The sequence below is a fragment of the Spodoptera frugiperda genome, chromosome 25 (genome assembly GCF_023101765.2).
Source record: "Spodoptera frugiperda isolate SF20-4 chromosome 25, AGI-APGP_CSIRO_Sfru_2.0, whole genome shotgun sequence".
Lineage (NCBI taxonomy): Eukaryota > Metazoa > Arthropoda > Insecta > Lepidoptera > Noctuidae > Spodoptera > Spodoptera frugiperda.
In genome coordinates this window covers 12,674,993-12,699,809 of record NC_064236.1, presented here as the reverse complement: position 1 = coordinate 12,699,809, position 24,817 = coordinate 12,674,993, and the positions used below count along the sequence as shown (strand labels likewise).

The following is a 24,817-nucleotide window of genomic DNA, read 5'->3' as shown; positions in this document are numbered from 1 at the left end:
CAATTCCAGACTCCGTGCTAATACCGGGATTTTTTTTCGAAAATCCGAAAAAAGCTCAGTAATACTTTGCCCGCCCCGGGAATCGACCCCGAGACCACTTGTGCGCCAGTCGCACTTGCGATCACTCGACCAACGAGGCAGTCTAAACAAAAATAAATTAATATCAAATTCAAATTGAAGGCAAAGACATTCCACATCTCTTTATCATATTTTAGATTGATGCTGAAATTTTTTTGTTCCAAACGTCCGAAATTACCAATCCATGATTCATTTGTTTTTATAAAATATTGACAAATTAAATCCCCTTCTTTTTCATTCTAGCAATAAAGCGGCAAGACGTAGCCGGCGTTAATAAGTCTCGAATCACTTATTGGGAAAAATATTACGAATTGTTGTCCTCGACAATCTAATCTGGTAATTCAAGTCATATTTTTGTCTCTTTTCTTTCTATTTTCCCCAAATAACTAGAGGCTTGAATAGTTTTATCTGGGTTCCATTGAACTTGAGTATTTTATAAGAAGCCTGTGTCACCTATCTCTTGCAACGACAATTTCGGCAAGAACAGCTGTTAATCGGCTTTCAGTTGTAACGTGTAGCCACAAAATGCACCCAAATGCCTTATTTTCTCTTTCCCTACCAAAATCTGCGAGCATTTTATTGTCTTGCATCGTCGGCGACAGCGACGTTCTAGAATTTAGGATATTTTGCAATATACCGGGATGTCTGTCGTGCACCTACAATATCTAATGTACTTCTGCATGAACCTTCCAGAATCACGAGTTTATAATGGAAATAGAACTTTAAAGCTTGAAACAAAAAAGGCAAATATTATACAAGTGCAGATTTTAAGCATTTTAAGACAGAATTATATTTATTTAGAAAACTATGTAAGTTTTCTAAATAAAATGCATATATTTACCTACATAAGCATTTTTCCAACCTGATGATGGATAGATACACGAAAATTAAACTGATTGCTCTCAAAATGGTGTATGTTATATCCTTAATTAACTAGATGAGGTAAAATTGCATTTTAAGCATAATACATTGATGAAATGTTTTATTAAATAGTTTAAGTAGCTAGTGCAAAATAGTGCATGTCCCATTATGCTCTGTCGAAACAACAAAATAAACACTTGGAATTGTAAAACCAAAATAACATTAAATGTTTCGTACAATGCGAAGCAACAAAAGTACCTACTTACATTAGAAAGCGGATAGCGCAGTACATGTGCATTGTTCACCATAAGAGGCTCAGAGAGAGCTGGCCACAGACGGCGTCACCTAAGTCCCGAGCAGACGTAAGTAATACTAAAAATCTGTTACGTGAACTGAAAGCTGCGGGTACTTAGGTGCGGGTACTTAGGTGTGAGTATCGAGTCCACTAAGTCCGTCTGTTACCGGCTACGGCAATTTAATCGGATAGTTGAGCGTAAATGTTTACTCACTTGGCGTAATCTTATCGGGCTCTAAGAAGCTCTCCGACTCAGGCTCGTTCATGTCACCGGATAAGTAGCGCTGTTCCATGTCAATGAAGTGGCCCATTGTCACAATTGTGACCGAAAAGTATACCTGCCGCAAACAAATCTATTAGAGCAATAGTATCCATGAAATGATTATTTATTATTTAAATTAAATTATTTGAATACCTAATTGAGGACAAAAGTTTGAATATTTTTTATATTAACTGTATTAGATAGAAATATGTAAAATAAAATAATTGACTGCAATCATAATAATATGTATTATGAGTAAGTGTAACATCACCCATCCATCAACCATTATTGGATTGCGGTGGGCGGGTGGCTTGTCTAATTTTATATTTCTTTGCGATCAATATTCTGTACAAGTGTACAAGTAGGGTATATAGGTGTTTAATGTCAGACTATACGTATGTAGGTATAGTCATTTTATAATTTAAATTATTTTAGCTCATCGAACGTACACATTATTTATTTAGTACTATCATTATTCTATATAATTAAAAAAAACATCTATACTATCTACATAATATAAAAAGACACAAAACAGAATGTCAGTTATTGAATCTTGGACATACAAGTATAACTGATTTTTGAATCTTGGACTAAATTTATACAAGTATCAATATTTATATTTCTTAAAATATTGAATGTTACTGTTTGAAGACCTTGTAATGATATTGCACCCAGTGAGGGTATTGAACCTGGGTTAATTGTTTCGCAGCGCTCCTGTATGAACAGGACTAACGAAGCCTTTAACATGAATGCCTTCAAATAGTACATAATACTCAAAGTTATGTTTATGTGAAAATTATGCATAGTTACCATAGTGTAAATAGCTGACGCGTAGCAGCCTCGGCGGAGGCTGCGCCAACAGCAACAGGATTGTATGATCGGCATGGTGCTCGGTTATATAACCTGCGAAATAAACATATATTTAAATATATAATATAAGTTTGTCTCTACGTCTTGGTATTGTAATGTATTTTTAAACTTTGCCACTCTCTAGGATACTCATTCGTGTCGTACAAACATACAGATTCACACAAACATCACATCCAGATCAGAAAACAACAAACACAAACACAAAGGGCCGTTCCATGCGGGAATCGAACCAACGATACGTTTCGTTTCGCAGCAATCGATTGTGCGAACCGTGCAGAGTTTTTGAAGGTTCATAACTTATTTATACTTGAGGACATAGTCTCAAGGAGCAATTGACATACTACTGACTATTTGGCTATTATGCAAATTATTTTCTTCAATGATTATCCTGATTCCTGGCCAGGAATGGAAAGATGTTTTTTTTAAGCTAATTTTTTTGAGCCAGGTCCTTGTATAGGTTGTCTATTCGTACAAAATTTTACAGCGACATATACATATGTATATACTTGTGTCAAGATTACACTAAAAACAATACACATTAATTATTTTTAGTCTTTAATTTGAAAATTTGTCGGATCCAAAGTAAAACATTCCAAAATCAATAACTACTAATAAATAAAAATATAATAATAATTAATAAAAAATTGTCCAGCGGACAAAATTGTGAATCTAAACCATTCTCAGATCCGTTAAAATCGGTCCAGTCGTTTAAGATAAGTTCAGTGACATACACACTTACAGAAGACTTATATATTATATAAAGATGTACTAACATATCAATATCAAATTAATGTTATACTACCTAAGTAAAATCAAATATTTTTATTAATTGGCTACCGATAGAGTATACATATTATGTAAGTTTTAATTAAAAAAATAAACAAATAATATAAACGAAACTTTCGTTTAAAATTGTAATGAAATCCGTCATAATTATACCTTGTGCTATGTGTAATACCTACGTGTAATTCAATTTAAGCTAAGGTATAGAACAAGAATATATCAAAAACATTTACTTTTCTCATTCCGTTCAAAATGAAATCCGCTTATGTTGCTTCTAGTACTATATTACATTTCTGTGTAACCGTCTCGGATAGAAATTTAAACTTTTAATATATTTTCGTTACCTACTTCTGTGTGAAAAGATGGTCTAAATTCTAGAAATTCTTTAATTGAAATAATTCTGTTATGCGAGAGAGATTATGTGCTATGCTACGTTGCCGTGGATGCGTTTGGTCTCCACCAATCATATTCATTTGGTACATATAGATTAGCACTGGCAGAAACCGACTCAGCTAAGCTATGTTTTTTATCTCGCACAGCTTAGGATCAGTGGAAACGGTCACATAATTTCACTAGTTTGGTTATCATAGCTACATAGCACATCACTGATTAAAAAGCACCAAAAATCTTTATACGTTATGAGAGATTTTAACAGACATCGATTTCTTATCATGGATAACATGAACATTTAAACATGTTTAGTTGTACCTTAATCCTTTATAATAAGATTTACTAGAGACCGAACCTTTTCAGCTATTTGAAACACAATTTTTATTCAGCAACACACTCCCCTTTAAGTGAGTTATATTTGGGAATATAAAAATAATCCTACTATTTCGGTAATTCAATTTAAGACCCGAAAAACATGAGCTAGGTTTAGAAGAAGCGTAGAAATTATTGCGAAAATGAAAATAAAAAATGTTACGTAATGTTACCGTACAACTTTTTGTCAAGGGCTTGGCATTTTCATATTCCCATTAAACCTTACTTATCAGGTGTGTAATTAATCTTATGAAATATATCGTGAGCCCTTTTCACACACTAGGTATGAATTTAAAATGTATCACTATATAGAGAATTTGGAAGTGTAAACCTGAACCTTTTTAATACTGCTATATTTTTAAATTATATGATAATTTAAGCAAAATGTTTATTGGTACTACGTTTGAAAAGGGATAACACATTTTTTTACTAAAAAAAAACCTGCAGCCATTGGTATAAAATACCCTCGGAGACTTTGGACCGTTTCATACTTCGACATGAATTTATTGTTCGTCAAGTCCCAAAAGACAAATATTTTACGGATAGATCGATACTACATATACTATCAAAAGATATAGGCGGTTATGTTTTACGACAGGTATATTTGATTTAGTAATATTAAGCGAACAACCTTCACATAAAGCAATTTATCGTTATATTTTTATCTGGGCCTACAAACGTTGACACCTGCCCTCTGTACCATTTCTCTGATATAATACTTTAACGATCAATTTAGATTAATGTCAGATTACATTCTGCGGCAGCTTCGATTCCTAACTTCCGACTCCAATATCTGTCACAAAACGTTCCATTTATTAATGAAATAAGTAATAGGGATTAATTTCCTTTGATTCCGACACTCAAATAAGGACAAATCAAAACTCGGATGAGGAATGTTTTTTTAAGGCTAAGCTATTTCTTATTTTTATATCTGTTGATTTATTTTCAATATATTTCGCATGGCAGTAATTTGAAATAGCATTGATTTCGTAGAAAGAATTTATATTGAAAGAAAATAACAAGCGCAAATCTAAAATAAACGTAGAAAAATTCGCAAAGCTACGAAATATCGTAGTAGTAAATGAGTCACGCTACGAAAATGCTACGAGCTGACGTACGGGCACTGACACCGTAGCACGTTACTGAAGGTTGCTACAAAGCCAACGACCGCTTGAGACCTCTCCAGATAAACTGATAGACGCACGAACATTATGTTAACATTAGTTGTCGTATCCAAGCTTCAATTAAACTACAACTTTTTTTACTGTAAAAAGTTTAAATTACCTGTAAACATGTTTATTTTATGCAAAACTATTTGCAATGCAGACATTAAGTTATAAATTGACTTTCTAAAATTTTATCTGAACTGTAAATTAGAGTTTGTATTAAATACAATAGTTAATAACAAAATCATTCATCTTATTCCTTCATTTATTCACAAATACATTTCAAATCAAGGGGTCCAGTTCTAACCAAGTTGACTAACAATAATTCTGTTACCTTTTTGACTTGGCTACGAGTATATCGCATAAATATAGTTATTTTTAGTTAATTACAAAATAATTAACAAAACGTAGCTTTTAAGTTTAAAAGTAATCAAACAGTATTAGTTCAGTAGCGACTATGGTGTGCTGGATAATTATGGTTAATTATTAGGGCGAGGTTAAGTGTTGCTTTGTACGTGTGAAACTTGTCCATTTGCTTGGGGATAGTAATCAGAAGTGTAAATTGTAGGTTTATTGATGTTGATTACATATCCTACACAAACAAACTAGGTATACATATAGATACCTATATGCCTTTGAAAAACAATAGACTACTGTGATAATAATATTAATTCTCGTTTATTTGTTTCATTATGTTTGATGCTATTCCTAATTTGAAATATCTTTGTAACTGCCGCACTCAGAGATATTTAATGACTACTTAAACTATTCCTTAGTAATATTTTTGTACGGAAAACAATCGCTTAAGTAACCATTAAATAACTTTGAGTACGGAGGTAAGGCCAATAAATGTATCCTTAAAAAAATACATAAATTTTGTCCATTCAAGGAATTCTAAGGTGTACGAGTATGTTTAACTACTAAGTGATTTACACAAACGTACTCAGTCGGTCATAATCCACACTGAACTAAAACTAGTTCAATGGAGCGACCTATATGACCAATAAGCCGCACACTTTGTACAACATTGTAGTTGCGAAGAGGAAGCTGAAAGTTAGACCAAGGCAGCTGTACGCTTCACAGATAGTGTGCGAACAATTTCTTTGGGCCACGCACAACATTCGGTAGATTACCGAAACAATACAAATTAAAATATTTTATTTACATTTAATGGGCGGTTATTATGACCACCTGTAACTGTAAGTAACATCATTTTTTAACAAAAACTTTGTTAATCATGTTTCAGTTATGCTTCTTCTAAATTTATTTCGATGGCCAAGTTTCAGGCGTGTTTTCTTATTATTTTTACATAATGCTTGTGTAACATTAAATCACAATAAAAATATACGATTCATAAAACATTTTTTAATAAAATTATTATTTAATAAAATATTCACAATTAATTTTACTAGGCTTTAATACCAACAGCGATTTAAGAGCAGGTAGGTCAGAATTACGGGAGACACTCCGGGCATCAGTCGGGAACCACGCGACAATCTCCAGCCACCGTCCACACAGGCCTGCGGACCAAGGGTAGCTCGCTGCTCGACCATTACCAGACCCGTCCGTACGGTGGGTCACATTCCGTGCGCGCTTGAATGAGGTATCAGACCACCACAGATTATGCTGAATGATGATGCAGAAATAGGAACAAAGTGGTTTTTAGTCCGTCAGAATCTGTCAACTCTCTAGCAGTTTGCACAAGGTAGCTTGAAGCGAAGCGCTTCGTGTGAGTGGGTGGACTGGGTGGGATATCTACCATGAACCGGTGACGCCTCGCCGGAATCAAGTTGTGCAATTCCCCCGCACACTCTCTGAAATGTATCCAGTAGAAAACGGAAAGCCTTGCAACCTTGCGCCTGTGTTCAAGGCTTTGATGCCGGGCCTCCACAAGCGCATCATCATTGATGAGCTTCTTGGCCTTTCGATGTGTTCTTGGGCATCGAGCTGGTATTTAGCCGAGCCATCCCAAAGGTGAGAACGGTACTCGATACATGACCGAACCTGCGCTTGGTACAGGCTCAGCAGTTGTTTCGGTGTGAAGTACCATCACACCCTCTAGAGGACCTTAAGAGGTTGGGTATCCTCGATACCCAATAATATCGAGGCGCCAGAATTGCGCCAGAATTGACACGCTTTCTGCGTATGTTTTATTTATTCACCCATAGATGGCGTTCTGCAAATACGTAATTTTTCTGAATCGCAGTGTTAAGATTTGTCATATGTTGGTGTGATCAAAATGTAATTGTCTTTTTTTTATGTTAAATGGGCCGACGTTTGGCCGCTATCTCGCCTGATGGTAAGTGATTGTCAGTATGTTGTTATTGTATTGTATATAGAGGAGCATTAAATTAAATAGGTACTATTAGGTACCAAACTTGAAAGTTCGTTCGTTGGTATGTACAATGCGGTCAACGTTACTTGGCGAGTCTGAACATAAGGTTAGCGAACTTTCGCGCAGGTACATTTGTGAAGAAAACTATTACTGCATTTTTTTTATAAATCTAATGTACTAATAAAATTTCCCTAATACAGTGACGAAATACAAATAAAACAAAACAACAAAATAATACAAACTTAACACTAAACAAAATCCTAAACACTAAACAAAAACTTAACAATAAAAATTAACAACCGTAATAACGAAATACGAAAAGTTTTGCATATTCAAGACAGAGATAGCGATACGAACACGACACCGATGCTAATGTGTGACAGAGACATATTACCGAGGACCGAATATTGCCGAATAAGCACAAAGCTTGCCGAAGTAACCAAAAAGGGATGTCCAGTAGGTGCATGAGGGTGTTGTTTAATCAATTATCTTAAAATCGATTGAAATCATATCACACAAAAAAAAAATTCTTTTCAATGTTATGTTGATGTTTTAAATTTTCTTAAACAGCTTTTACACAAATAATCGTTAATGATAATAATTGATATTCAAGTAAATCATAACTTTCAATTGAGTAAATACTTTCTTTTAGTTTTATTTTAATGGTCGAAATATCGTTAATTATATCTATAAATCTTATTTCGTTTAATATATCATGTAAAAACAACAATAAACTCTAAATAAAAATATCGATTGCGATATTTGATTGATAAAGGGTCTATTGTATTTAAACATGGTCAATCTCTAGCCTAGATCGCCACCCCCCGCACGTCGCCTCATGCCACCATTTGATTCTAAAAAAAACTTGCTGCGCAACCATCTGCATGAAGTTCAGACTCACCAAGTTACGTTGACCGTACTGTATTTGGCGTAATTGAACTTTGAAGCAGATTATAATTGAATGATATGTGACATAAATTATTTAATGACATCATCGTACCATTTCAACCCGAAGGTGACGTAAAAGGCGAATAAGGGACTAACCTTAAGCAGACAAGAGAATTTTGGTAATCTTCGAAATTACTGATCTGATTTCAAAAATTCTTTTACTAACACAAAGGTACAATAGCGTCGAGTGTGATCTTAGGTTAAAACAAGAAATTTTCCGCGGGCGAAGTCGCGGGTAGAAGCTAGTTTTATATATAACTTCAGGTAAGCCCGCTTTGTAGTTAATCTCCGGCTCGTTTATCAAGTATTGCACTAATGTACAAAATTAATCCTTTGAGCTACCTTTTGCATTGAATATCAAAGCCTGACGTTCTGTATTTTATATCTCCGCTTGCAATAATGCAGCTTAAGCTCAAAGCTTTGCTCGACCGAGCCATTTCGTGAACGATTGACCCGGGTACGATTAAACCGTATAGCAAATACCACGGCGACTGCCATTCCAGTTAAGGATTATCTTATCATATATTGTCATATATAGTTAGTATATTATGTCTAATATACTAACAATATAATATTGTTAGCATAGCATGGATTTCCGCAAAGTGACGCCTAATTCTATTCTATATATTTCATTCCATACCATACATGGCTTAGTTGATAAGAACTATTATTTTTATATTTCCATAAATAAATAGACGGAATATAGATTTTCATTTTATACAATTTCATTAGTGAAATCGCCTTCATAAGATAAGATTTTAATATAATATCTTCAGTCTGTGATATTGTTAAACAAATTGAGGTACCTACTACCTATGTACATAGATTTTCAATGGTTTGAGCTCTGGTTAAACTAATATTTCTCTGTTATATCCTACCGTGTTGGACAGAGTTGTATTTGAATCCAATACAATCTGGGATTAGTATTGCCTCAGCTATGAGTGAGGGAAAGTTGGAAATTACATAAATTTTGCACTTAATTAAGATAAATATTATTTCATGTGTGTAGTAAGTTTTTGAACCTATTTTCGTAGGTAAATATCACGTACAAATAGGCAGGTACGTTTGTCGACGAAAACGTTTACGTTTAAAATTTCATCAAAGTCCAAACAGCATTACCGTCGACCATTGAAAATTGAACTGTGAGAATATAATAGTACTATTTTTAAAAGCCTGTATGAGTCCGCGAACGTTCAGCAACCGTTCGCCAATCGAAAATGTCTCCTGTGCCATATTGTATCGCTTGATATTGTTTTGAAACATACATTGTAAAGTGCTACTGGGACTACACCTCTCAAATGTGACTGCTGCGACAAACATTTACTGTGAACATTTTGAAGGTATTAAAACCTCTAGTTTAGTAATTTGGACGTCTATCTTTTGAAACTATAAATTACCAGATTAATATTGCACTTCACATAATCATACACGTATTTAAAAGGCCCACAAGTATAAAAGCACTTTGAAATCTTCTTCAAAGTAGATAATGGTACCAAATATTACATTTAAGGGTATCAAAAACAATAAACAATAGGTGTCTCTTTGTGAGTAAATTCACGGAAGCAAAACCCTGCTCAAGTGACGTCATCACTACATCTGTAACAGATAAAGAATTTGTTACTTTTAGACATCTCATCTTTTGTTCAAAAGACTGTTAAAAACGTACCTAAATGACAGCTATTAAAATGGTTGAGCAGTCATAAATCTGCCGCTTTTTTAAAACTCTTTAACGCTACAAAGGTTTGCCCCAAAAATCTGCATAATTTTCATTAAAGCACTCAAACTAACTTCTTCATTCTGTATTTCACATGACGTGCTTATAAAACTTTAAATATTGCAAAATTCCATCAAATTAATTCAATATTTCCCTCTAATTACTCAAAGCCTTAACAAAGAAGTAATGTTACGAGCCACTGAACGACACTTCAGACCACAACGACTCCAATGAGGACGGGACAAAGAGCAGAATTTGAGAGAAATATAAAAATATCCACATTTTTTATTTAAAGACCTTTGTCGTTCTTTGTGGTCACTAGAACCCGGTTTTAATAGCATAGTAGCAGCATTTTTCTTAAAAAACATTATACATATAAAACTGATCGATCTTTATTTTATCTAATACTAGCTTTTGCCCGCGACTGCGTCCGCGTGTTTCTGTTAGTGGTTGGTGTTCAAAATGCTGCCGAATGTCATGTAAAATCTGAATTACTTGAGAATATGATACTGTTAGCATTTTTAAAGATATGTATTCCATAGAGACCACGACCGCCGATTCATCATTTTATAATTATGAAGAAACGTAACCAATCGTAATATATCCTATACTATCAATAAAAAATACATTGTTTCGTTGTTATATTCCATAAAAAACATTCGTGTAAACGTAACCTCAAGACAAACAGGGTTACTTTCGCATTAATAATATTTCAAGCAAACATTAATCTCCTCTATCAACCATTCTACGCCTTCAATTAACAATGTATTTTTTTATTCTAGCCTATGTTCTTTCGTTTATCATAAAGTGTCTAAATACAAAGTTTCACTGTTACAGCTTTAAAAATGATGAATTTCCATATGAAAATTCATCCCCCCTTTTTACCCATTATCCCCTATTTTTTTTATAAAAAGTAGCCTATGTTGTTCCTCAGGGTCTATTCTATCTCTGCACCAAATTTCATCAAAATCGGTTCACTGGTTTAGGCGTGAAAGCGTAACAGACAGACAGACAGAGTTACTTTCACATTTATAATATTAATATATATATAAATATATATAAAATATATAAATATATAATATATATGTATATATATATATATATAAGTAAGGAAGTAAGGAAAAGAGAAAGTAACTATTATCGACTAAGGATTTACCATATTGCATTGAATGACATTGTTTAAGAGAAAGTAACTATTATCGACCTATTACAGCCAACCAAAGGTCCATACAGCATCATTGATTAGGCCGGTGATCAATTTATTACGGTCGACCAACAAACAAATTATAGACCTCGACCCTGATTAAATTATTTTGACTTTATTAAGGTTTCTAACGTGTAGTTAGTTCTCAGTTGTAAAATTTCTTTCTAAAGAAATAATATTGTCTAAGTTAATAATAAACAGATACAATTTCTTTGTCAGGAAAATACATAATACTTAATATTGTTCACGCGGATGAAAGATTCTAACAACATAATGTCACAGTAAAAGGTATTTTGTAACAATGTAATGTAACACCACGTATCCAGGAGGTATGCGGAGGGGTACTCTTACAATGGTATACTCAGCAGAATCCCATGCAATAGAGGATGTACAGACTTTATCTGAATTACCATACACCGGGTACAGTTCCGGACTTCTAACTATGACTGAGAAAGTTTCTAAAAACTGAAAATAGATTGGTGGTTCGAGTTAATCGACCCACAAGTCCATGCAGTCGCTTATAATAAACTAGATGTAATTATCATATAATATAACATATGTCAAATAAAATTAAAGGGTCGTTATTATAATTGGCAGGAAATGCGGGCATTGCTTTAATAACGCACAGGTACAAAGGATATCATGACCGAATCATACAACATTCAATTATACTTAAATAGCATTTTGTTCCACCATGCCTTAATAAGTAGGTTTGTTACACATTTCACAGTTTAAATGAACATATTTTTATTGCTAAACATGTAAACATTAGTCGTTAACCAATAATTTTGAGTGTATAAAGGGAGCTATACCTATATAATTTTAAGAAGGATTAATGAGGTACAGGAAAAACGCAAACCACTATTATTTTGTATTATTAGATTTTGTGTTACTTTTTTTATAGATTCATTGATTAATACGATACATTAGGATATAACAAGAATAAATACACTTATATTATGCAGTAGAATTCGTCGTGTAGTAGTTACACAGTTCTGCAAGTTTGTACATATAAGTGAGGATATAAGTAATATAATTGGTAATCATGATTATAACGGGTTGTGGTACAAGGTTACAATCATAAAAATGACAAAGAGGGGTTATTTTATTCAGTGACTTTAAATAATAAGTAAGCCGGACTGATGGTTGCCTCAGCCCTCCGCCTGAGGCAACTGACTGCCTCAGGCATCAAGTTGTTTCCAACTTCATAGGATTTTCCATATCAAAATAGGGTTCTAGTTACGTATGACCTGTATAGTAAAACCCAATAGTCGTTTTATACTCAGTTGATGAAATAAAGCAATGAAGAAATGGATATATTATTATCGAATACATTACTCGGGAACGAAAGCTGTCAATATTGAAGTTATTAAGTTAAGTTATATTGTTTGTAATACGAAAAATTCAAAGTCAATTTTATCAATTGTTTCGAAACAGTGGATAGCGATGACATTATACCGTACATAACAGGAATACACACAGCTTTTTGTTTCTATTAAAATGTCGACGACATGTTATTTCAATTTGCATTGACCCTTTCACCCCAATTTGTATGGAAAATAATTGAAATTGTCTTGATGGTTGTTAATAAATTATTGATCTGCACGGTCCTCGCTACCCCGGCCACATTCTTAGCTGTCGATTTATTTAAATTACACTGATATTGGGAATTGGTTTCCGCTTCTACTACGGCACTGACAATATAATTTTAGGCCTAGTCTATAACGTCATGACATTTTCAAACGCCTTCAAATTGACGATCAAATTATTCTAGCTTTGTCGGAATATGTTGGTTGTACGTTTTGTGTTATATATACATCTATTTATATCTACACAAAAACTGTAGAGGTTATAATTCTGTACATTGAATATAAAAAAATAGTAGGGAGTGTTACAAGAAAGACACTAAAGCCAAAAATGTGATTAAAAATGTTTGTATGTCTTGTTCATGCATCACGCAACAACTACCGGTCTAATTACCATGAGACTTGGTATAATTATACTTTAATATCCTGGGCAGAACACTGGGTGGTGTTCATCAGTGAACGTCTTGTGATATCACATTAACATTGTATTATAATAAAAATTCTAACAGTAATTTAGCTCCTAATCTTTTATTACCTAAACAGCAGGTTTCTAGTTCTGTACTTTAATACAGTGACGTCACAGTGACACCTTTGCGAATCATAAATTGCTGGAGAAAACACTTTACTGGTGTTCAGGTGACAATTTTCTTGTCAGACGAAGCTTGTATTTGTCGTGACACTGCTGTCACACCTCTCAACAGTTGGTCAAAGTGTTTTATTTATATGTTTTACTTTGTTTTGTCTGAGTGACTAACAGTAAGGAAATAGGTAATGGACGTGTAGAAATTGGAAAGCAACCCTATTAGTTATTAGTCCGCGCGCGCCTTAAAGATCCATCGGACCATCACAGATGGGGCTCAATAGGGCTATGCCTGATCCGGAGCTGCGGACTACCTAGCGGGGCTCCGACTCGAAAAGCAGGGGAAAGAACGGGGTGGTTTCTAGTCAGTAAGATTTTGACATTCTCGCCTTACACAAGGCGGGAGAAGCCATAAGACTATTTTCATCCCGCAAAAAATAGTAATTAGTTATTTTCTGTGCCGCATGTCGCCACTGTACCTACTACTGAGTGACGGCCATTTTTTCTTCCCTTTTCTGTTCCCAGCGCAAGATAGTTTACACGTTATTGTAAATTGTAAGTAGTTAATAAAGAAACTAAATATCTAATAACAGTGCTTCATTGTAAAAACCTAATACGTACATTATGAACCGTAGCCATTGTGGCGGCGATCGGATCAATGAATCGGGATATATTTGGAAGATGAAAAAAGTGTTATGAATATTAAACAACAAAGAAATATAGTTCAACTTAATGAATCATGCCATTATAACCATAAGATAATCACAGCTGATTCTATACTAAATTCTTCAGTGGCCTTTGGTTGCATATCTATGTTATTCTATAGTATTACCAAGTTTATGACAGATTCGATATCCGTTGATCGTCCAGCGCTGTTCAGTATCGAGGCACTGCAAAGTTTCTCATAAATTATATACGAACATTAAGTACCGCTAAACCGTACTTATTTTAATGTACTTTTATTCTTAATTACTTGGTATTTTATAAGTCTTATTTAATATAGAAAAGGTGTGCCTTTTCTATATAACTTGTTGTGAGAAGTTTCGGGTTAAGTGGCAATATAATAAATAGGTTCTTATAAAGATCTTCATTTAAACACAAATTCGTGGCAAAATACTTTTGAAACTCCGAAATTATTCAAAACTAGCTTCCGCCAGCGACTCCGTCCGCGCGGATGTCGGTCTTCGCGTGGAAGTTTTATTTCTCCATTTTGAGTAACTCTGACAATGATATCTTATAAATATCTATTGGACCCAAATACGGCGAGGCCCATAATAATTAAGGAGATCCGTCTATTGAGCTACTGCTGTTGAGCTCGCGTTCTGTAGAATAAAACTGAAAACTAAAGAATTTTTTTCTACGTAATTTTCCGGGATAATATGTATCCTATTTTATGCCCAGGATAATAAGGTATAATTATACCAAGTTTCATCGAAATCGAACCGTTAGTTTTCATGTGATGCCTTCATGAACATACAGACAGACAGACAAAACAATTTTTAATCACATATTTGGGTTTTGTATCTGTCCAGTAACACCCCTGCTATTTATTTTTTTCATATTTTCAATGTACAGAATTGACCCTTCTACAGATTTATTATAATATGAATGAATTAATGAAAGTGTTATAAACTAAATGAGAGTGTTATAAACGTAAGAGTAGACAAAAATGATCAGAAAGCTCCGAACTGCTAAGCTATCGGGAGTTATACGTGTTTGTTTTTGTGAGTCAACCATAAAAGATAGGCATTTGCTGACTTGTAATATTGTTTAAACAATTTTAAGGAGAACATTCCCGTGATACATGATTTCTGTGTAGCTTTAACCATTAAGGCTGCACACGCGACGGAAGCTTAAAAAATGGAGTAAGTTCTCCTGTTTTACCAACATTTCCCTTCACTACTCTGCTTGATTGTAGCGTGATGAAAAGTATACTATAACCTGCCCAGGAGTATGAAGAACAATTGTACAAGTTTCGTTCAAATCTGTTGAGTGGTTTTTGTTTCTATAACGAACATACAGACAGACAAATTTTTTTCTGATTGCATTTTTGGCGTCAGTATCGATCACTAATCACCCGCTGATAGTTATTTTGGAAATATATTTCATATACAGAATTGACCTCTCTACAGATTTATTATACAAAGTGCATAGTGATATTATTGTAATGAATCTTTAACCCTGAACCAACGAATAAATTACTGTTTGGTTTTTAGTACAAGTAGATTGTCATACTAAATGGGATTGAAGAGTGAGATCATTTGTACGCTAGGTTTTTGTCATCCCATACCCCTAGGTTTTACCCCAAAACCCTAGAACGCCTTTTGTAGGTTTCCCCTCGTCAACAAAAAGAAAGTTTTTGACAGTGCCAGTGTTTTTATCACACTAAGTAACTATATAGACAATAGTAGTTAAAATATTAAAAGCAAAAGCTTAATTGCTATTATTCGATACAGTTCCGTTAAATATTAAATAAGTAAAAGCGAGGGATAAACGTTGAATTCTAAAGTGGTAATAAACCCCCATAAATTTGTTCGCCTACCTATCAATTAATTAATAATAGACAATTATACAGATACCTACCTATAATCCATTTTAAATGGGCAAATGTATTGAACGTTTGATTTATAACTGTTTAATTTCGATCAAAGAAGTAAACGTTATCAATAGGAACAGATAGGGTTGAAAATGCAATGACCTACTTAAATATTAAAATGTAGGTTTTAAAAATCGTTGCTCAAATATACATTATGGGGATCACTCATATGATTTTAATGAAACTAGTAGTAATACTTGTCCACAGAAGCATATGTAATACAAATTAGCTCAAAAAGAATAATGCACTTTTTGGCTTACTTACTGGGCCTATTTCGCTCATTTTCGTATGATGCAGCCAAGATGGTAACAAATATGTGGTTGAAATTAAGTCAGAAGAGGTTTATCCATACAGTATATCGCTAATTCTCCATATACATTAAAATCTAAAATATATCACTTTTATTTCTTCAGGGTCAGTACTGATAGATATAACTTGTATGAAGTGACTTTCTTCAATAAAGTATTGTAACAATTTCATAGACCTCTGCGAAATCAAATTTATACAGAAAGCAAAGGGAGCAAAAAAATAATAGTTCATTTTAACTCATAAAAGCTATCGAGCCTTTCAATATTGTGACGTCGGTCAGAGTTTCTCTGAAGGATATTTTAAAGTAAAATCCATTGCTGTAAACTCCAACACCTGCCTAAATATTTGACTTGGGACTTCATTGATATAAAGTAAACCTTTGTTAAGCGACTTCTAATTGAATTGAGCAAAATATTGATATAAAAATACCTAACAAAATAAAGTGTGCGTAATTCACTGTAGGCCACAAATCTTTTTATCTACTACATAATAATAAAATCGTAGGAGGGTACAACAGTACATTGAATATTAAAAAAAAAACTTGAGGCGTGATCTAAAACTGATATCGAAACCAAAAATATAGTTTTTAGATTTTTTGTCTCTTTGGATAAAAATGATGAATTGTTATACATGCACAATTTGTTAATACACAAACGCTCCCGAAAAATACCGCAATTTATTTATGTTTTTATAATTTTAATCGTTTTTGTTTTCGTATTATTCATGCAATATCTAAATTCAGCATTAGATTACTTAAAATTGAATTCTTTATTTATTTTTTAAATACATGTTTTTTATCGTCACCTGTTTGCGGCGTTTGGGAGCTTTTCGCTTACACCCTGTATGTAGAAGAAGGAGGGGAGGATATGTGACTGATAGAAAACTAAGTATCCAAAGATACTATTCCACGCGAACGAAGTCGCGGGCTGAACTATTCTCTTTTATTTTAACAAATCTACTGTGATGTATAGCGAGAATATTATCCTACAATCGCAAAATTCAATGCGAAGTACGGTAGGTACCCTCACGAAGTGAACGACTCGTAAATATTTCATCACCTATAAAAACTCATACAAGATCACTAAGTCAGTAATAATAGAACTTTTAAATTAATACTTATTAAGTATGTCCAAAGTTACAACCACAAAATATATGGACTAACAAGAGTGTTTCATATCTAGTTCATGATGGTAAATTCTCCAAGTAAACTTCCTCTATTAATTTGCGAAAGCTGATCAAATATGCGTACTGAGATTAGTTGCCATTTTCAATTACCGATTTAGAACGTGTGTTGTGAAGGAACTTCGAGGGGCTGCCGTGCAGATTGATCGACTCACCAACTTAAGTAATGATCAGGTTTATCTATAGATACGTACAAATGTTTGCTATTAGCTGAGCCAGGACGAAATTTTAATACATCCGATATTGATATTATACCTACTATTACCTAACATATCTTATGTATAATTACATTTTAACTGAAAAAATAAAGAATACGATACTATGATTTCTTGGATGGCCGGCAACACTTTTGTAATCCTTTGCAAGTACCCAATTTCCATGGCCCGCGCCCGCTGGTCACTTACCATCAAGTGTGTTCGTTTACCTACTATTCTACATATAAAATCCCTAGATTTCAATTTAAAATCCTGTTAACAAAGATAAACTTCAAATAATTTCTTGGTTATTTCTATTTCAATATTTTCTTAATAACTGAGTTACTGCGACGAATGTGTCATCCAGTGTCTCAGATAAATTAAGGTTTTATTTTATGCCATCCCCGAGATCAAAGTACTTGACAAGGTCAAGGGCAATGAGAAATCGAGATCAAAAATCTGCAATTTGGAATATTATTGTCATTTTAATAAATTGGTATAACTGGAGTGTATTTTGTTGAGGTAGAAATTTTCTCAAGATGAAAAAAGCAAATCGGGGAACGTAATCAGAATGTGAATGGTATAAATAAAAAATGAATAAGTAACGAAGACCGACTCCGAGAGTAACCGACTCGCTCAGGCGATGTGTTGGATGAAAACAAACAACTCACGCGACGTGTACTTAAATAAAATGAAATGTAATTATGTTTACTTATTTATTTTGGTCATCGTATAGTAACTACATAAGTACATATTCTGGTCGATAACTATTGTCCCATTGTAAATGAAGAATCTATGCAAATTCTGATTAAAGTGTCGAAGACTGTCTCGTTGGCCGAGAGGTCGCTAGTGCGACTGCTGACTGCCGGGCAAGGGGACCGACTGCCGAGCTGCTCGGGTTTGGTTCCCGGGTCGGGCGAAGTATTGTTGGGCATTTTAATGTTTTAGGTTCACCACCTAATACATGGAACTTACAACATACATAATGAAAAGTGGGTGTACATTGTACAGCGGCATTACTTTGCATTAATGTGCCTACCCTGACGGGGATAAAAGGCGTGACGGAAAAAAAATGAAAGCTTGTCTACTACATCTATCATTAACCTATTTAAAATAAAGAGGTTAACCAGAGTTAATCCATAGAAGATGAATGTTTAATAAATGCAAAAATCTGTAACGACTGTAAACGATCCCAGAGGTCTTTATCCAGGCTTAGTGAAAATTTATCGGCTCTATATCCATCTGTTTCCATCCCATGTTTATTTAATATCGTAGTAACATTATACATGCATAAAATAATATGTTGTGTAGTTATTTTCCATGTCTCTACGGCTTTCTCAATTATTGTATATGTTGCTCTTTGCTGATAACCTTATGGGCGCAACCTCTTTCCTCATGGATGATAATTTAACATCTTAATATTTATTCGCATTCAATTACGTACATCCGTTTGCAAAAGATACAAATCAAATTATGCAAATGCAAATCAGTTGGATGTTTTTTCTTTTTGTATAAGAATTGTATAGGCATAGCCTAGATTACGTCTTACTTGCTCTCGAGTTACTGCAGCAATCGGTAAAAACTAAAATATATTCAAATTCGACACTTCCACGAACCTTAAAGGTGAAACCGCACTAGCGCGGCACTACAGCGGAGGCGCGTCGCGGCACCGGAACGGCGCGGTATAAAAATATAATTGCCACTGTTCATTATAGGATAAAACGCACTGTAGCGGTACTGCAGCAAAGCGGCGCGCCGCGCAGCTCCGCTGCCGCTAGTGCGGCATAGCTAGCTGCAATTCTATATGAGGTTTAATAATTTGCAATAGTTCATAAAATTTATCCTTTGTCATCCTGAAGTAAGTATGTAATCGTTTAGGGTCTCTTAAAAGTCTTGGAAAAAGCGTGTGATATTCTCCTTCTTCGGTGCCGCGACGCGCCTCTCCGCTGTAGTGCCGCGCTAGTGCGGTTTCACCTTTAAACTTATTAACCTCGATGCATAGGCGTAGCCAGGTTTTAGTTTCGGGAGGGGTTCAAGAAAGTCGACCCATTAAATGTGTGAAAACCTTTGCCAAACAGGGGATGTACTTACTATGCTAACTAGAAAAATAACGCTGTGTAATGTCTAGGTACGCATTTTTCGGGGTTTGAACCCCAACCCCCCCCCGCGCTCTGGCTACGCCTGTGCCTCGATGTTCAAAGCGACACACCAACATAAAATGACGAGTCTATCAAAAACTTCACAAGACGCACGAGAAATCCTTGAGATTCTTCCATATCTTTATTATTTTTAACTCGAAAATATGAATCTATTCTTACAAACTTATTTTCATTGTTTTCCAAAATCAGTAGCTGACGTTGTTGTAAGAATATACAACGCATAGATAAAAGCGTACACAATATGATGTACAATTGTTTAAAGTTTAGGGCAATAAAGTATATATTTTTACCGCGCTTCACATTGCTTCACAGATAATAACTACCTATTAGCGCGATCTCAAACGCAGTTTGTATTGGATACGGTTTCGTTGTATATATTTTCCCATCTTACCTACTTATTCAATGCATTAGAGATGGCAACAATATTAAGGATCTTCTTTAGTACTAGTCTTGTTATTTCTCTCCTTACAACATCAAAAGTTGTTAAACTTCTTTATTAAAACTTCCCGCACTGTCCCTTAAATTACCAAGCTGTTGTTTCAACACGGAGTATAATAAAACAAAAGTAATAAAAACTAACCAGTGGGAACGATTCGCAATAAAATGTTGCTTTTTAATCGAGCTTAAAAATCTGTAACTCGTCATAATGATGCTATTTAGATTCGGTTATTATTGCCAAAGTTTGCAATAGCATGTTATTAATATAAAGCCCGATTTATAACGAACAATACGCATCGTGTTCCGATCAGCGGAATACATTCTATAGCTTTGTAGGAATATTTGTTTTTACACTTTAATGTGTTTGGACGAAGCTTGTTTTGCTTGAAGTGATCGCCATCGCGAAGATAGACAATTAGACATACTTAGTCATGAAGAAATGTTTGATGTTATCATTTGTGTGAGACCTATTTTATATGAAGAGGTCGCTCAGTTACTGTTCTATTTTACTTGAATATCTATATTGTATTTGTAATGACGGGAATCTCAATGATATTTTAAAATTTCAAGCACAGAGGTGCAGGTGTATCGTTTTGAATAATGATATAACGACCTTCAATATTGTATAATGTTATATTGAAATCGAATTCCACTAATAAAGATTTGTCTCCAATATCAAATCTGCATAATAGCGGCTTGGCCCACATTGCTTTTATATAAATATTATGTACCTAAGTACCTACCTATCTATATAATAGGTATGATGAGTGTAAGAAGTATTAGCAGTTAGTATTAGCAGTTAGTACTTTGAATTTCATATTTATTTGTTCTATTCACCAAAATTATTTGGATAAGTCGTTACTCTAAACATGGAACATAAATATTTTTGAGAATGCTATGATTTTATTAAATATGATAATACAATAATCTTCACAGCTAGAAAGTTGAACATAACGACATTTAAATTGTATATTATAGCTAAAATTGTTGTCTCCTCTTATTCACCTCTTATTCACCGATTGTTTCACTAGATTAGAGATGTATGTACCCGTTAATATCCATTATGTCACTAGTTTCGTTACATCATCGTTGCTTGTAATAGCCAACCAACAATCAGTAGCAAATGACATAAAAAAGTAAAAACACATTGACATTCATTAAAGTAAAAACACATTGACATACCTAGATTGAATCTAGGTATAATTTAGTTTATTCCGGCTAATTTCTACTACTAAGTACAATGTAATGAAAATTAAAAAAAAAAATGTATCTACCGACATAGTTCTAGTACATTACAGAGGTCAAGTAACACGAAAGCACCGTACTCTTATTAAAGCTATTGTTTGTACAAAATTAACTTGTCTCGCAAGTGTTGTTTTGATTACATTACGGCTTAGAGCCCGAATCCCTTTCACGGAGTTAAGTTAAAATATTCCTCAAGTTACACTCTAAATGCTCACATTGTCTCAACTTCATTATTCTGCTACGTTCGGCCTACCAGCATAATTTCTACCGAAGCAAATACGTAACGAAACGAAATAAATTACGTTTGAATTTATTTATACTCGTATTATGACATGATATGACACAAGAAGTGATAAGGTACTAAGATAAAATTAAATCCTATTTCACGGGAATTCTTTTTTATTATAAATTGTTTAACTATCAATTTGAAGTTAAGCTTAATATAAAATAGATAAAAGCAACGAACCAAATAAGCAGCACTCTGAGCACAGGAAAAGCACAGAATAGGTATACTTTTCTGTAAAGTTCACAATCGTGCAGGAAACAAAAAGCACGGATGGACACGAACGAGTTATTTGCACAACACGGTCAAAGATAACTATGACTATTCACCACTACCCACTACTCTAGTCACAATTTATGTCATACATAGTACCTATGTATTGTAACGGAGGTATGTTAAATATTATCTTTCCATTGAAAAATTAGCTGCGACCATTTTAAAAATAAATGTTAATATAAAAATAACTAAGTTTAATCACTTAGTTATTTTTCATTGTTGCCTAATGCATTAATATTTAAGTAATGAGTTTTTCCTGAACATCATTTTTATTTCGAAACGAAACAAGTATTGTCAATCCCCTTTTGAAGTACCCGTTTAAATACTCGACTTTAATCGAGTTTACAGATCACCGAGTTCGTCACATGTCGCCGTTCAGTTAAAAATGAATGCTTTTAAACAATTAAAATGAAACTGTTATTGGCTTATCCTACTCAGTCATTTTAGTGTCCATGATATGGTTTTAAAATGCTTTTAATTGAGTAACAAGATTATTGTTACTCAATTAAAAGCGTTAACTTGTATTTAATAATAAAACGGTATTTTAATTAAAGTAACAGCTTATTTGCCTTTAGGTTAGGTATACTCAAATTATCTTTTTTGATACAAGTTTAATAGGGATGGTAGGATCGTACGACTTTCATAACTAAATTTGACGTTACAATATTTCAATTGCCAATACTAATAACTTTTTAAAATATAATGAGCTTTGAATGAATAGCTACTTTAGTTACTTTCTTTTTTTATAAACTTGTATTTATTTATGCGTTATCTTTTTTTGACGGGTGAGGATCATTGATGACTTATCCCTCCTTAGGTGAGGCGAGAGGGAGTGTCAGCCTGACTAAAAACCACCCCGGCCCTACTACTGCTTGACCATAACGACTTAAAACGACTTTTGATTTTAAAAATATCGATATAATTTTTGCATGTACCTAACTGAAAAATTAACCTATGATAAAAAGTAAGAAAATATTAATCGGGTTTCAATTTATAGTACATTGCATGTAACTGTAAAACTGACCTATGATAAAGAGTAAGAAAATATTAATGGGGTTTCAATTTCTAGTATACTTACAAATACGTACAAGAACCTTTATATAAATATCAATGGTGAGCAGCCTACATAACGAGAAGTAAACATGTCTGTCTGAAATAGTTTACTGACTGTGCCGCCCCGGTGGCTTCCATTCCATATTTATGTTGGAAGTGGAAGGTGATGGGCGGTCCTACATGCAGTGGAGGCCACGCGGTAGCCAGTCACTGGTGGATCGAACCAATCGATCGCATCGTTATATTCCATCATGTCATTACGCGAAATTACAGTCTTGGTCTAGTCATACAACGTTTCACGACATGTCCTTTTCCACAGTTACCTCAATACCTACCACTACAGATTATTTTTGTCCTCTTAATATGTTAGTTAGATATATACAATATGTTTAGTAGACGCCGACGGATTTTTGGAAGTATAACAATTTTATTGAGTTGCATATAAACGCAGGCCTTTGTTATAAATCATTGCGCTTACTGAAGGTGAATTGTTGTATAATTGACTTACAAGTTCAGATCATCTCATTATCGTGCACGGTATGTTACTTGTGTAATGTTTAAAAATATTAGTCTTAATGAACTAGAAAGTACATGTTGACAACTGCACCAATATGTAATTCAACTCCTCTTATACAGTCTTTTGAGCAGACTGGGTTGCGTAGAAGTACCATGATCTTAATGTACATATTAGTTAGGTACACTTTTGGTCCAATCAATAGCTTTGTGGATATCTATGCGCTGTACCTACCTGCTGTGTCGTTGCCATATTATAAATTAGTGTTAATCAACACAATGCAGATTTGTGGATTAACTAGCCTTGCCAAAATTAAAAATCAGAGTTTATTTGAGTATTAGAGAAATATTTCGGTCTGTCCCGCAGGTTCCTGCCTTTCATGTTTGAGGTACGGGTTCGAAATCTACCAACGGCAAGAAGGACCAATGTGATTTTCCAAGTTATATGTACTTTATTAAACCTGGGCTTATAATTTCTAATTATAAATTTGAAATTGCCAACCAACATTGAGCAAACATGACGATTGATGCTCAAACCTTCTCCGTGTGAGAAGATGTCTTTGGTCAGCAGTGGCCACTTTCTTACAAGCTGTTGATGTTATTGATAAGAGAAATATTCTTTGTCATTTAGGCCTATACTGAGTGCACGGTATGAGTACTTATCCTTTTTATTTAAGTGATAAAATGAACTAAACGCAAATTAATTGCTCATTATTTTAATCAATTAAATTAGTGTTATGTAAACTATTGAAATGCTATGGTAAGCTTAATTGGAAACCTACTTTTTATAACCTGTCTGACAATGTTGATGAACTAATTTTATGTTAGTTCGCATTATGAAATGTGCTACTGAGCAGTTTGTCGACTGGACTCTCGACTAAATGGCTCAACCGCTAAAATTTTTAATCTTTCTGAAATAAGAATAATGCCTAAAACGGGACATTATTTCCAGCTTTTAATTACCTGCCTAAGTTTTTATGGCTATAAATGGTTGATGGAAAATGTAAATTAGATAAAATTATTTTCGTTTGTGGCGTCTTCAGTAATGTTTCACGATATTGTTATCATTCAGAATCAACCCTAATTATTTCGGCTTTGATTCAATTAGATTGTTTTGGAAGAAAG

The 24,817-nt window shown here is 33.9% G+C and overlaps 1 protein-coding gene across 11 annotated transcripts in view; it reads right to left on the bottom strand.

Annotated features, from left to right (window-relative positions):
* Window positions 1–24,817, bottom strand: part of LOC118264268 (uncharacterized) — a 151,601-nt gene that overhangs the window by 110,588 nt on the left and 16,196 nt on the right. For 6 of the 11 annotated variants that reach the window (XM_035576740.2, XM_050704154.1, XM_035576768.2 and 3 more), the window contains exons 2-3: window positions 2,307–2,399; window positions 1,449–1,587 (exon numbers count right to left, since the gene is read on the bottom strand). In XM_035576740.2, coding sequence (XP_035432633.2) covers window positions 1,449–1,587; window positions 2,307–2,381 — 214 coding nt within the window. In that variant the 5' untranslated portion in view covers window positions 2,382–2,399. Of the gene's footprint in view, window positions 1–1,448; window positions 1,588–2,306; window positions 2,400–22,033; window positions 22,187–24,817 lie in introns of those variants that run through there. The other 5 variants (XM_035576747.2, XM_035576776.2, XM_035576754.2 and 2 more) reach the window with 3 other exon arrangements.